At 40.3% G+C, this 15,594-nt stretch overlaps 2 protein-coding genes across 2 annotated transcripts in view; both read left to right on the top strand.

Moving 5' to 3' along the window:
* The first annotated feature begins 1,029 nt into the window (after positions 1–1,029).
* LOC307030277 (uncharacterized protein) lies at positions 1,030–7,818 on the top strand. The gene is made up of 4 exons (XM_079666607.1): positions 1,030–1,253; positions 1,999–2,610; positions 3,465–3,560; positions 5,639–7,818. The coding sequence occupies exons 2-4, from the start codon at positions 2,035–2,037 to the stop codon at positions 6,791–6,793; spliced, it is 1,827 nt and encodes a 608-aa protein (XP_079522733.1). The 5' UTR covers positions 1,030–1,253; positions 1,999–2,034; the 3' UTR covers positions 6,794–7,818.
* A 1,148-nt stretch (positions 7,819–8,966) lies between these two features.
* The window catches only part of LOC307030203 (uncharacterized protein), an 8,548-nt gene continuing 1,920 nt past the window's right edge, over positions 8,967–15,594 (top strand). Inside the window, exons 1-4 of the mRNA XM_079666495.1 lie at positions 8,967–9,164; positions 9,521–10,042; positions 10,177–10,308; positions 11,085–12,779. Coding sequence (XP_079522621.1) covers positions 9,563–10,042; positions 10,177–10,308; positions 11,085–12,779 — 2,307 coding nt within the window. The 5' untranslated portion in view covers positions 8,967–9,164; positions 9,521–9,562. The remainder of the gene's footprint in view (positions 9,165–9,520; positions 10,043–10,176; positions 10,309–11,084; positions 12,780–15,594) is intronic.

Genomic DNA, 15,594 nt, shown 5'->3' with positions numbered 1-15,594 from the left:
TACCTGAGGACTCCTCTGTCCTCACGTCAACTCCTCGTGTCTCTCGCTCGCATCTTACGGAGGCGGAGCTAAGACGCAGGGAAGGGAAGCGAGTGAGGGAAAGGAGGAGTCGAGGAGGGGTATTGGGATGAGGCTCCAGTGTTTATCTATGATAATAACACGCACCCATTTAGAGGGAAGATATGATTGGTCAATTGTACTGTCATTTGACATTACTCTCTCGTTCAGTTCAGAGCCCTAGAGAGAAATTCTGGTTTAGTTACTATAGCTGGGCCCTCTGTGAATTCATAGCTGGACCGCCTGGATGTCCAACAGCTCCTCTCTTCACAGTAACTCGCAGAGACGATCTTCTTTTTTTTCACCCTTCACATTCCAACAGAAACTGAATAGGCAGATTCTAAGGATTTATTTCTTTGGAAATGTTATTTTAAATACAATTAAATCAAGTTATTTTGGTAAAACTAATGAAAAATATAACTAAAAAATATATTAAAAATCTTTTTTTTTTTTTTTTAATGTTTTTAAATATTATTTATTTTGTAGAATATCTTAGGCCCTCACAGAGGGCCTAGAGGGCCCTGACGGCTCGCCACTGCGCAGTAAAAGAAGATGTAGAACATATATTTTTACATTGTGACATCTATAAAGCGGAAAGAGAACAATTAAAGGCTAAAGTCTTAGAGGCAGAGAGGGAGTGGAGTGTAGTTGGTGTTTTGGGAACAAAAGGAGAGGGAGTAAAAGCTACCAGAAAGGCACTGTTTAAATTCTTGAGTGAAACTGGGGTAGGAAAAATAATTTAACATTAGGTCAGGAAAGAACATAGATTTGTTTTTTGTTTTATTTATTTAATGGTTTTGTTGATTTTTGGATTTTTGATTTTGATTAGAACATAGGTTAAAGAGTTGGAATTATGTGATGATTCATACTCATGTACAGTAGGTGGCGGTATGCACCTTTTAAGTTGTTTGCAATCCGCCAAAAGCAAGAGAAGAAGAAAAAGAAGAAGAAGAAGAAGAAGAAGAAGAAGAAGACAGGTTTTTCACACTCCATCCAGGAGGGGCGGTATTTCAACTCCCTTGTTACTGACTGAAGCCAAATATCTCGGTGAAACACAGGGCCAGTGAAAACTTGGTTAATGTTAGCTAGTTGCTTGACAGTTTGTTGTTGTCAGCACTTTAACACATTTCCCAAATTATTTTCAAGGTTTTCCTATTATCACCCCCTTAAAAAAGTGGAGTCGTCCAACATTAAAGGTAATGTAATCCTTCGTTACTGTTCACGCCAAGGCTACTGCTATGACTGCTAATAGGTTAACCAAAACTGTCCCTTGCAAATTAGCTTCAGATAACGTTAGCTTATGTATCTTAGCCCTAGGCCCAACTGTGTCCCTTTAGGATGTAAATAGTCAATAGACATTTTTTGGTCTTAATAAATTGTGAGTTACGTATGTTTGCACGAGCTAAAGCTAACTAGCTGCTATTTCGCAGCCAACCCAACGTTACTAGCGAAAGGCTACCCAGGTAAGGTAATGCTAACAGCTAGATCAAAAGCTATTTAGGCTACTTCTAATGTGTCACTCAACGCATACTGCTAACTTAAACAATATACAGCAGGTTACCTTTAGAATTATGCTACTGTAGTTATGTTCTGTCACCTGGAATAAAGGTTTGCACACAATACCTAGTCCCTTAGGTTTAAATAGCATGGTTTTACGTTAGGAACCCTTGATCCGTCCCCTTATTTCAAGCGATGATAATTAATATGTACTACTATATGTGATATGATTAAGCGGTGACGATTGCAAGTAAAGGTTTTCACAACTATGTGATCACTTACTCTTACTTTTAGTATTGCAATAAATGGATCCTCTGTGATCTGTTAAAAAAGTTCTCGTTTAGGTAAATCTCAAATGCTAAAATTTTGGTTTATCAAATCTTCGGAAGTCTTTACCTCATCTTTTTAAAGCATATTTTCTTCTCTATCTATTATTTGTTGCAGGCTTTGCCATCCAGCTGCTGGTGTTACTGTGAGAATATGCAGTCCAACAGGTCTCAGTACAGTAACAGTAGGCAGTACAGTGACAGAAGTTCCAGGAATTGGGACGACTATGAGGATAAATGGGAAGAGAGGGGTGAACCACAAAGAGATAAGCTCAAGGATTCTTATCAGAAATATGGTGGACATGGTAGCAAAGAGAGGACAAGCAGAAGCACAGAGTTCAGTGATTCTCCTAAGATGATATACAGCAAAGACTGGAGCGGAAAGAGCTCAGCCAGGAGAGGGATGTCCTCTCCTGAGCAGGGTGCTCCAAAAAAAAGGCGACAGTTTACAGAGGATGACAAAGATTACAGATACAGACGTGAGCCTGAAGACACTACACCCAACAGTTTTTCACGTGCACATGTAAACAAAGATTTGAAATGTACACCGTCACTGGAAGAGGATTTCAAATGCAGGAAAACACCTCAAGACTCCAAACAACGCTATCGGCACGAGGAATCCAGCTATAGGAAACAACATGACGACTGCAGACAATCTTCTGGATATTACAAAGATAGAGATGATCGTGAAAGGAGCAGAGATGGTTCACAAGAGAGGACATCTACGAAGGTTTGTCACTCAATTACATTACATGTCACTTGTTGGACGCTTTATCCAAAGCGACTTAAGGCCCTGACACACCAAATTGACACCAAAGAACACGTCCCGACGGACCCGACTGTTGTGTCGCCTCACATCTCCTGCGTCATGGCCAAAAAGTTGCACTGGAACACACCGCAAAGACTTCAGCCGACGGCCAAGTAGCACATGAGTAGCAATAACTCTCCTTACCAGCAGGCGGCGGTAGTCTGTATTCGTCATTCAAAAGAGGCAACCGGAAGACAGACTGCGTGATATATACAAACAACAAATAGCGTGTGTGTTCCATTTTCACTCTCGTCCATCACAGACTGTTTCACATACCGACTTATAATCGTTTAATTCTTGCGTCCAGGTGAGATGAAAATGAAAAATAATAGCCGTCTGTGTGTGCCTAATCGTTTGTTTGCGTACCTCACTTCCGTTTCGCTTCTCATGCACTGATTCGCTAAGTGATTTATTTTGTAGACAGCACCCTGAGGGTGTCGGCTCGGCCGAAAAGACACGACGGTGCGGGAAACACCAATCTGAGTAGGGCGACAGGATGCTCATCAACGGCCAAAATCGGCTTGGTGTGTCAGGGCCTTTACATACATTCAGTACTGTGGGCAATCCCCACAGGAGCAATTTGGGGTGAAGTGTCTTGCCCAGAGACACAACCTCATGCTGACTGCAGTAGGACTCTAACTTGCTCTCCGATGATCCAAAGATCAGCACACTATCCCGCGGAGCAAAAGCCTCCCTGTATACATTGTATATATTCAGTGTAAGGTTTTTTGTATTATTAAAGGAAGTTTAATATAACTTTTCTCCATATCCAACAGAGTTACGCCGCACCAGGAGAGAGGAATGACAGCCCTTCCACACACCATGAGGATTATCGTCAAACAAGGTTTCCAGTGAATGGGTCTAGTGGACAGGTGGGTACTTTTCACATGTGGCTACCTTTACCATCGGGAAGAGGTGTGATCAGATGTGCTAGGGTTAATATATAATTTGTTCTAAATGATTTGCTAATGTTTTATTAGAAAGGAAGTGCATTCAACACACACACACTCAATTCATTCTTTTGAGTAACACTGAATGTTCACCACTGAATGGCACCTTTTAGGTTGAACGCTTCTGTTTTTGTGTAATGCATCCGTTGTAGGATTTAATATATGCATTATCAGGCCATGGCGTGTGTTCACAATTTACCCCAAATAATCAAATCAACATTTTCAGTTTGTAGTACAGAGTGTTATTAAGAAGATTTTCCCTGGAAGTGGCTGCCCTAACTGGATCACTAAATACAAATATGTTCAGCTACTGAAGACTGGCCTGTTGAATCATGACATAGCCAAAGTGATTGTGTACATTCTTAGTTTCCTTATTCTCCAAAAACATCTGCATATGAATGCAGTATTTAGAGGCAATTAAACAATATTCTTGTATAGGATGATTTCTAGGGTAGAATTGACCAACCACTTTTGAGCGGCCTTTGGTTGCATGCAGGTAAACATTCAGTGTGGAGAGCAAAAGAGGCAGAAGATAGCTTTCGTTAGCTTTTTTGTTTCATGTATTAGCATTCATATGCAGGTATCTTTGAGAAGCAACCTCATTTGTATTTCAAGACTTTAAAACACAGAAGACAAAATCCAATATCTGCTGGTTACACCTAGGAATGGGTACCGAGCCCCGGTATTAAACGGGCCCCGGGGCTGAATTATTAAAGACCGTGGTACCGTTGAGCTCCGACGTTATTTTATAACTCCGTCTTTTTATCGGTACTGGAGACATGTAAAAAATATTTGTCATATGTATTATTGCTACACAAACATTATATTGCAGTTTTAGTCTCGCCAACTCCGTTTCTAATATGCAAAAAGAATGCAAATTGCGTCTAGGATTATTTTTAGTATTTTCGATCTTTCCAATCCAGACGAGAGATCTCTCTCCCCCGCCTGTGTGCGAGGGGGAGAGAGTTTACACACACGCAGCTGCTACATGCAGCAACACACATACACACACACACACGGAGGAGATGGCGGAGAGAACGCGCTCCAAGGTGTGGTTAAACTTTACCCGTCTCGATGTGGACAAAGTTACCAAAAGGGCAATAAGAGTTTAGCATGCAAGGGCGGTAACACAAGCAATTTGTCTAAACATTTAGCAAAAGTGCACCACATTCAGACGGAGAAATGCACCGGGTTCGACTGTCTTTCTAGTAGCTCTGTAGCCCCATCCACGAGGAACGTTTCCACGTCAGGTGTTATGTATGCTAGCAGCAACACACAGAGTTAACTCAATGATACAAATATGGGTTCATGATTAGAGGTAACTGAGTTATTTATTTTGTTGAAGTTTCAGCTATTCTGTTTACAATTCTGTCATCAGATTATTTAATATGATTTGTTAAAACATTGTTGTTTCTTTTGATGTGAAATATTATTTATTTAATTTAAATAAAAAGCAATGTTAGTTTTGTTCACAATTTGTTTAGTTAGTTTACCTTATTTTTTTCTCCAAAAGAACCGATAAAAGAACCGTTAAAAGACCGGACCGATAAGCGGTATCGATAAAAGTAGTAGTGCCGTTAAAACCTTAACGATACCCATCCCTAGTTACACCTGAACCCTTTTTTCTCCCTTGCCCCCGACATTACACACATTGCCTTTACAACACCTTGACATTGCTAACACAGACTTAAACAAATCCAGCTTTTGCATTACTCTTTTGATTTGGTCTAATTACTAAAAGTCCAGTAGCTAGTTTCCCATCGTCAGCTTGAAAGGGAACCAATCACCATGGCCAAGAACAACCCACAATATTCTTCTAAAATAAAAATAAATGTAATCGAAAAAGGAAGTACTTAATTCAGTGCTGTTTGAGTTTAAATAGTAACATTTAAAAATGTGTAATGACTCACAGGTTGTTCCATATACTACAAATGTGTTTGCCAAACAAAGAGTGCAGAGAGTTCCCTACACTGTGGTTGCTTCTGTGTTTTTCCCATCAGTCTTTTGAGAGTGAAGTCACCACCCATAGCGCTGCTGTTCCTGAGAAGTCAACCATGGGCTTCCAGCGGTTCCTGGAAGTGCTCAATAAGGGTGTGAATGTGGACACTCTCACCCAGATAGTGACTCGGAGCTCCCCAGAAGAGGATGATCGACCACAGTCTCCAACTTCTTTCACAAAAACTGATAATCCCTGGTCTCCCGGTTATGCTGGGATGCAACAGGAAAGCCACTGGAGCGAGAGAAATGGACCCCAGAGACGGACTTCTCCACTGCCTCCTCACCAGTCCTTCAGCCCAAAGAGGTGCCCTTTGTCTGATGAAGAGTCTCTGCAGAGGGGGGAATGCTCCAACAGTAGATCCAGGTCTCCCCCTGTGGTGGAAAAGATCACACTGACACCTGAAGAGGAGCACAAGCACAGGCAAATGCAGGATGTTTTGCTGGCCATCGGCATGGATTTAGGATCTGATGAACTGGGCCAGATGTCACATCGGATCCAGGAGCGCCTGTATGGAAAGAAGGACACTGACGGGAGACCCCTTCGCAGAGCAAGCAGGGAAAGGGAAACAAAGCGAGCGGTTTCACCAAGACAGCAAGGCAGATCCTCATCATCAAGCAGGTCTAGTTTTAGCCCATCACTTAGGGAATATTACAACCAAAAAGACTTGTATAGTGCTCAGAGGGATAAAACGGAGGTAGACCAAGTACAGGCGCAAGAAGCTGTTGTTTATGCACAAAATAGCGGCAGTAGCGCTTTACAGCAGAGTGAGAAATGTCAAACGTACTCTCAGGACAGCAACGCTGCATGTCAACCGATTCCTCAAAATCCTGCATACAATTATCCACCCCCGACGCCTGTTATGCCGATGTACCCCCCAGTTAACAGTTCCCCGCTTCCGTACCCGGCTCTTCCTCCCAACATGCCCCACTTCAGACCTGGACTATTCATGCCTCGCCCGCCTCCCTTCTTCCCTTACCCCAGTGTCCCAGCTATGAACATCTTTCCAGGAGTACTCCCTCAAATGAGGCACCTACTCCCACAGAATATGGGTAATCCATCCTATTTTAACACATTTCAGCCTCTGAACATAGCACAGAAAAAAACAATCACAAGGACCCGATGTCTGCAGGTCATTGATACCAAACAACCTGGATAAAGCAACTTGTGGAAATCCGACTGACTGATTATATATTCTAATATAAATATTTTTGACTCTGGAAAACAGCAAAAGATCTTGATAAAATAAATCAGTTGGACTGTCATGGACTTCTGTTTTTGACCACAAAAGACATTTAAGAATAACCTCAGAGAAAATTAACATAAAAAAAGCAACACAGTCAATGACATTAACACACCACAAGTTAACTGAAAATACTTTTTTGAACTTTGTCCATCTTTGTCTGTTCTTATACCCTTAGTACAATGTCATGCTGAAGAAAAATACTGTGTGAAATTGATTTTTGAAAATGCTGCATTCTTGATTTATGAATACATTTTAGTTTTAATACCAAGATTTATTACATTGTAATTTTTGTTAATTCTTTTCCTATTGAAATGGCACCGTAAAACGGTGTTTAGTCTTCAGAGGGATTTGGCCGAGTCACGACTACATAACATGCTCTACTCTTAAGCTTCAATGTTGTTGAAGATGAGATGTTTCCTTTGTGTTCATATGCAGAAAATGATCCTGTACATATTTGTATAGCAAAACATTAAACACAGTGATTATAAGTAAATGGCTACGAGATGTTTAATTGCACTATATTGTGAAGAAGAAGCAGGTTAATCACAAATCGCTTCTATTATCTGCGTATACAGTATAGTTTGTATGGATACCATGCTTGGAAATGTGTGGATTTGTTCACTTCATCTAGCATCTTTTCAGCTGGAACTCTGTGGAAGATCACATTAGGACTATTGATTTTGTGAAATATGTATTTTTATTGAAAATTGTATTGTGTTAATTATTGACTCCATAAAAGGATTGATGCTATTGGTTGGCTGTAATTCTGTCAAATTTCAAAATATTAAATTACTGACTGACAGGTGAATGCAGAGCTCCTGAAAATGTCCTGGAAAAAGCCAGGAACATTATAACACTCAGTAGATGCAAGACTGCTGAAGAATAGATAAATAAAACCGATTGATTTGTTTTCTTCATTAAACATTTGTTTAAAACCCTTTCACGCATTGAAGTCACTACAGTGGACAGCTTTTCAAAAGGTGTTTTCTTGTGTGTGCATGGGTTTTGATGGCATAGTTGGATCATCAGCCACTACATAGGACCCTATTGCATCATCCCATAAACTGCTACTCAGTGGAAAGCCAGTGCAAGTGAATGATAAATGTCTCTAAACCAAGATGAACGACAGAAAGCCACATGGACCAAGTCACCTGCCAATATCCTGCCCAATCCTTTCATGGAAAGCGCTCCCTGCCGGTATAAAACATTTGGTGACGTCAAGTAACAACTAAGGAATCATATAATTCATAAATTGTCAAAGTATTGATTTTATGTTTGCAGGAAATCATGATTATTCGCCTGTCCACTAAAGTGGACGTCATGCATCACTGGCTGTATTTCAACAAAAATTCATACTGTTCTCCTTGAAAATACTTCATTTGCAATATCTTTTTGGGCCTTAAATATATATACTTAAAGGTGGGGTAGGTAAGTTTGAGAAACCGGCTCGAGATACAGTTTTTGTTATATTCCATGGAATGCTCTTAACATCCCGATAGCAATGAATATCTTAAGTGCTTTCCCAACAAATCCATAAAAAAAATTCATCTGTGGAAGCCGTAGTACTGTAAAAAGCACGACCAATCATTTTAGCCGGCCCGGCTAAAATAACTGGATGGGCTACCTGCCTGTCAGCCTTCCATCTGTGCACAAACTTATCTCGTGCCCTCATTGGTCATGTGCGCGTTCGTGTGTGCTCGAGCTGGTTTCTACAGAATTACCTACCCCACCTTTAAGTTATTATAATGTAATTTTAAGTTTGCACATCTTTATTTATAATTTTTTCCAAATTTACAAGTTTTCAGTTTAGACTTTAACGCATACTGTCCACCTGAGTGGACATATAAAACATTTTTTTTCTAAATTTGAAAAAACTAAAGTTAAAATCTTGTTTTTAATGCCCCAAGAGCAATAAAAACCCTTTGTAAAAAAATCCTGAGTGAGGCTTTCATAATTCGTGCATGAAAGGGTTAAAAAGGTTTGGCAAACATTGACCAAACTGTCCTGAGGCCAATGAGTATGACATTAATGTCATCAAATTTTTGTCAAAGTTTAGTGGAATACGAGAGGTGCAGTTGGTACTCCGCCCTGTGGGTGATGCTGTTAGTACCAACATTTCACACTTTTAACATTAACGGTTACCCCTCGCTTTTTTCGGAAGCCTACTAAAGGTCCCTATTGGCATATCAGTATTCAATAATTACATTTTTAATGTAACAGCCTTGAAAAAACAAAACCTCCACTATGTGACAGTGGAAGGTGGTAGTTTGAGACGCTGTAGCAGGTAAGCAGTCTGGTAGATGCTAAGCTAGCTGCTAAGCTATCCGACTAAAAACTGAATTTAACGCTAGTCAGTTTTGCTGTCTGTTCTGTCCTAAATTTGCAAAGTGACTTAAGTACAGCATGTCACCGTGGAATACAGGTTAGTTTATCCAAAGCCAGGCTTTGTCTTTCCTCACAATTAGTAAGTATGTAAGCCAAAGTAATCTTTGGCAGCGTTGTGTCAACAGTGACGAGAGGGGGGCTTCTCCAAAAGACAGTTGGTCTTTTTTTTCCCTCAGTGCTGTCAGTACAGTAACAGTCTACAAGGCTGGTCTTTTTCTTCGAATGTAATGTTTCCACATTGTTTCTACTTTACAGAGTGCATTGACTACATACATCTTAAGTGAGGCAGGCTGAAGGATGGATCCAATCGACTGGGATGCCATACGAGCAATCCAGAGAAATCTGCACCCAAATCAACAAAATGACATAAATAACAGCATTGAGAATGCCCCAAGGACTAATATTGAGTGGGACGCTTACTGTGAATACTCAAGACCCACTGTTTGTGAAGCACACAGCAGCATGAGAGTGAATGTGGAACACGAGCGACTGAGTCCTTCTTTTCATAACGTTTATATTAAAGACTCAGAAGTCCAGGACCCAGACGGAGAACCGCTTCCATCGGAAGAAGAAGATCCAGAGCTGTCAAGAAAGAGGAAAGAGCTTAGAGAGATAGAGGAGCGGATAATATTTAAGAAAGCTGCCATTGCTCTGAAAGCAGTTGAACCAACACTGCCAAACGTTTCCAGTAATGCAGCTACATGCAAAGGTGCAACTCTTAAAGAAAGGGTGAATGTCATTTTGCAGAAAATAAATCCTGCCAGATTTAACTCAATGGTAAGTAAGTTTTCTTAATGGTTAGATAATCCTTTGTTTAATATTTTTTTAACGTTGGGTTTCTTACCAATTTGCAGAGTCCAACTGTGTTCCACAAATTAAACTGTATACTGTACTGCTTTATTTTTTTTCAGTTTTGGTCGCACAGAGAGCGAATGCACTCATCCAGGCTGAGCAAAGATAGTCTCCTGCCGAACAACCATCCCCTGAAGCTCAGAGTGAAGGCGCTAATGAAGAGGAGATGCAGTCATCCAGCACGCACAGAGGTTTGTACCACTTTTTGCCCCTTAATTTGTAGAAAAAGTATATCAATATATACAAAAAAACAAGAAAAGACATTAATAATGATGGTAATCATCAATATTTATCTAGCCATCTAGGTTCTATCTATAGCTACTTATCCTTTAACCTTCCGTAACCTTAAAGGTAAATTACACTTTCTTTTTTGAATATACTCATCACTTGTAATGTTGAAATAATATTGCAATTATTATTGCAATATTATTGCAATTATTATTGCAATATTATTGCAATATAGTTAAAAAAAAAAAAAGAAGCCATCTAGACCATCAAAATGTGCGTAACTCCATCCATTATTGTGTTTATTTACAGCGCTGAACTGATAAATCAGCTGGCTATTATTAGCTTAATGCAGATTTATTGGAATCAGATTTGATAACAAGACATTTCAGCACAGGAATCCCATGAACATTAAATCAATCTCAGTGCCATTTTTCATATCGATGTCTTTTATTGGAATAAGCACCCTGGTCACACTGATTTTAAAGTCCATTTGCAATTTTATCAGGTCGGACCTAAAAACATAGATGTATAACTGTTAAAATGGCTGTATTTAATTCCCTGAAGTAGAGAGCGCAGAAATGTACTCTATTAAAATTAATAAACTCAATTGTCAACGACTTTTAGAACTTTAGAAGTTCCAATCACAAAAAAAGTAATGTGGTTGCCATAACTTTTTGTTTCTCCTGAAATAAGGTTTTAAAAAAAATAAAATGTTTTTGAATATCTTTCCTTTCCTCAGTGCGGTGAAACCCCACCGTCTCCCCCCAGTCGAAGCTTTACCTCACCAGCCAAGGAGGAGACTATCGTCAACGAAGGTTTCCAGCGCTTCCTCAGCGTGCTCAACAAAGGAGTGGACATAGACCTCCTCAGCAGGATTGTCAACGATGATGATGAAGATCTCCCTTCAGGCGAGCAGCTCCTAACCACTCAGCCCCCTGCAGGAGAGAAAGAGCCACATCCATCTTTCAGGAGCGAGGGCCAGCGATCAAACAGTGAAGCCTCGCTTCTCGGCTTCAGTCAGACCAACAGAGGCCACGACACCTTTTGCATACCGGGCGATGATGAAAGTAGGAATCAAGGAGGAGAAAGCAAGTTTGGTTCTAGCATACGATCAAAGTCATCTGTTTCAGTTGTGAAGAAGAAGGAAGAAGAAGAAGATAAACCAAAGGTGGATGTGCAGCGTGAACAGCTTCAGAATATTCTTAAAACTCTGGGGTTGAACCTGGAAGTGGAAGGGATGAGCAAACTAGAAGATCGGACTCAGGAGAGACTGTACGGGAAGAAGAATGAAGACACAAATGTAGAAGGATGTAGAGGAGTGCAGGAGAGTCAGCAGAGTGGCCCCCAGAGACATTTCAGTAACTCCTCAAGGTCCACCAAGTCTAGAAGCTTAAGTCCCAGCCTCCCAATGCGTCAGTGCTCCCCCAGTAGAAACCTGGAACGAAAGTCTGAACAGATTTATTCGAGAGAGAGGAGAGACAGGATTATAGACAATAGCAGAGACAGAAGCAGAGACAGGATTATAGACAGAAGCAGAGACAGAAGCAGAGACAGGATTATAGACGGAAGCAGAGACAGAATTATTGACAGAAGCAGAGACAGAAGCAGAGACAGGATTATAGACAGAAGCAGAGACAGAAGCAGAGACAGGATTATAGACAGAAGCAGAGACAGGATTATTGACCGAAGCAGAGACAGGATTAGAGACAATAGCAAAAACAGAATTGGAGACAGAAGCAGAGAAATTGTTATAGACAGAAGCAGAGATGGAAGCAGAAACAGTCTTACACAAAACCAAACCAACCCCCATCCCAAACCGGATAATTGTTCTACATTTCCACAATACAGTTTGTCCGAGGACTCACAGTACACTGCCTACGATAAAGGCACTTACAGCTCTGCCACAAATACTTACTGGGGACAGACGCAGGTGTCTGTTCCTCCCTCCCTATACCCCGGTGAGGGTCCTTACCCCCTAAACACTTACCATAACTTTCCTGATTCTGTGGGGGAACCTCACATGGTTAACCCCTATCACAACCCCCTTGACACAAACTTTTTTGTAAATCCAGACTTGTCTACGAGTGAAGGCCAAGTTGCATCTTTTTCCAGGAATCGCTGCCTGCAGGCCATCGACAGTACGCAGCAGTGTGTAATGAAAAAGAACACCACAAAGAAAACCACAAAGAGTTATAAGAAGAAGTTGAGTGCAAGGAAAATCAGGAAGGTTCAATACTGGGAGAATGTAATAGCGAAACATGGACAAAAAAAGATATTATCCGAAGTGCCTAAGGCAGAGGCTGAGGTGGACCCTCCACCTTTGCCACCGAAGTTGCAGGAAAATAACATTGAACATGTGACCCAACCCGAGCCAATACACAAGGAGAAACGGCAGCTAACAGAGGAGGAAGTCAAAGCGAACCTGAGGAAAACGGTTGGTGGAGTGTTGGTTACATTAGCTTCCTAATCCATGTCATTTCAGGAGGTCATGTTATGGAGGTTTGATCCCACTTGGATGGGATTTCAGTTTATCATGCCGAAAAGTTAGGCTACCAGCTTAGCTAAATTTAATTTGTGGATCAGGGCAAGTATTTATCTAGTGTCACAGAAGAAAAAAAATCACTCTTAACTGACATTTGATCAACTTTCTTAAAGCTACAGTAGGTAACTTTATAAAAAAGTATACTTATATTTGTTCAATCTTTATCGTGACAGTAGTGAATGAGACAGATATGTGAAAACATAATCCTATACTGCTTCAATGATCTTTAATTTGAAGATTACACAATGCAGAAGAAAAGCGACCGATCAGAGCAGTCTCTAACACACTGTCAATCACTGCTGCATGAACTCCGATCATCAAACTAAGCAGCACTGTGACTGTCACTAAATATGAATATAGATTCTGTTACTGCATTGACTATTTCTCGTCTCTATTGTTTTCAGAAATATTTTTGTTAAGCTGTAAAATTAAAGTTTGCACGGGTTGGTACTTGGTTTTAGCGCAACTGTTTTCAATGTGGAGCCTGGACCACAAACATTAATTTTTAACACTTAACAGCACATAAAATATGTCTCGGACAACATTTCAGTAACAAAACTGACATAATTGTGATATCATAGTTTGACAGTTTAGTTCGGCTTTGTTAAATCTTGTTAATGCCATTAGGAGTTAAAGCTCACCTATTATGCTATATTTGAACAAAATATTATTGGGCCATATCTATACAAAACAGGTCAGGGTAGACATTAAGGGTACAATTAAGGGTAATTAATTCCTCCGGGCTGGTGGAATTATGTATTATCACTGGCCCCACCATTGTAACCACTTTGTAATCCCAGAGCATTCGTCCAAAGAAAATCGACTAATAATGAAGAAAATTAACACATTTGTTGCAATAGTAATTTACGCACTAACTACATTACTACTTGTACTACAACATTTGAATCATCATTTCTTCCTCATTTTCCTCAATTGTTCATATTTGGTTTATTAAAATAATGATATTGTGGTCATTGTTAAAAAATGTCTGCTATTATTATGAGTATTATTATTTGTATAATGCACTTTCTGCCTTCCTGTCATTGGGAGTTAGACATGTAATAGATTAGATTAGAACCTTCATTCTCCTAAACTTCTGGGACATTTCCCTATAGCGAATACCTTTATATTTTCTACTCTTCACTTACTTGTCAGCATAGGTCGGCATTGATGTAAAGAGCCGACAGAAGACCTTGTTTATATTGGCATCATATTGAGAGGTGCAGTGATGCTCATAAAACCAGGAAGTAAGCTGCTGGTTCCCTCGACAAAAAGTAATGGGATTTCTTCACAGGGTTTGGAAAATAGCTGGAAATAAAGTCTGTGGAAAACAAACCTGTTTAATAAATGCACGTTTTGTTCAGCCGGATAATCTCCACATGTCTACCCTACTTTTATAATTTTCTAATCATAAATCTAATCGATAGATTATAAAAGGGTTTTAGGACGGTTTTAGAAGCCAACTCCATAGATCAAGCTGGCTGAAACGTTCTCTCCCTCTTCTTCTCATACTCCCTGTCACTCTCCTTTAACTCCTCCGGTGACTTTCTTTTATTTGAAGATTGTTTTTTGCCCGGCGCTTGGCAGGTCACCGCTGTATTAAAACCAGGGGGGTGCGCAAAAAGAACAACGCGTGAATTTTAACAACATGTTTATTTATTGACTACTACCCACAAACATATGGAAATGGGTTACTATTTAAACAAATAAATGTATTTATAAATGTATATAGGAACCTATCCATGTCATGTTAAGTGGGGGTCGACCTAAAATCCTCTAGGGGGGTCCGGGGGCATGCTCCCCCGGTAAGATTTATTTTTTAATTTTGGAGTTAAATGCATCAATCTGGTGCATTTTGAGGGGAAAATAAAGAGACTCTATGGAAACACCTATATTAAGCAGAACTGTATACGCTTTCAATAATCATAAAATCATGGCCATAACCAATAACATCCCATTTCCAATATGAAAAAACACTGAAACTTGTTTATTTATTTATTTTGGTTCTTTTATAGTTGAGTGTGTATGTGCTCCGGAATCAGCCTCTCCTGTCTCCCCCCTCTCCTGTCTCCCTCCTCTCCCCTGCTCCTCTCCTCCCTTCTCCTTTGAGGCAGCAGCAAAGACTAGTTTTAAAAGTGTATCTTACCTTTTTTCACCTAGTTAACTTTTTATTTATTTATTCATGCATATTTTACTAATCACATTACATTTAATTTAGCTGACGCTTTAATCCAAAGCGAATTATAATGACCGATTACAGGGACATTCACCCTGGAGTAACTAAGTGCCTTACTCAAGGGCGCACTCGTGGTGGTGTTCCTGGCGGGATTAGAACTCACAGCCTTCCGATCTTCAGCCCACCTCACTATCCATTAGACCAATCACTACCCTCTCTAATGGAAATATGTGTTTACATAAATGGTGACCACACCATTTGAGACCCACTGAGAACTTAGACTAAGTTAACTATCTAAACACTCAGAGAGTCCTTTACCTCACCTGAGCTGAGGTTATCCCGAGCTTGAATGACACACAGAGACCATCAAGGGCTTTGATTTATCATCTGTATGACAGTGGCCATGTGCCATGTCGGCAAGCCACATCGTGTGGACAGCCAGTCACCCTGTGTGAGGCAGGCCACTTAACAGGCCAGAAGGAGGCGAGATCAGAGCAAGGGAGAGAGGGATCATTGTCCACAAGTTAATCG

Source organism: Notothenia rossii (genome assembly GCF_949606895.1).
Source record: "Notothenia rossii genome assembly, chromosome: 1".
Lineage (NCBI taxonomy): Eukaryota > Metazoa > Chordata > Actinopteri > Perciformes > Nototheniidae > Notothenia > Notothenia rossii.
This window is presented reverse-complemented; position numbering and strand designations above follow the sequence as displayed.

Coding starts and splice junctions, on each gene's coding strand:
- LOC307030277 (XM_079666607.1), top strand. CDS start 2,035: ATGCAGTCCAACAGGTCTCAGTACAGTAACAGTAGGCAGTACAGTGAC. Junction 2,611..3,464: donor AAGAGAGGACATCTACGAAG/GTTTGTCACTCA, acceptor CATATCCAACAG/AGTTACGCCGCACCAGGAGA. Junction 3,561..5,638: donor TGAATGGGTCTAGTGGACAG/GTGGGTACTTTT, acceptor TTTTCCCATCAG/TCTTTTGAGAGTGAAGTCAC.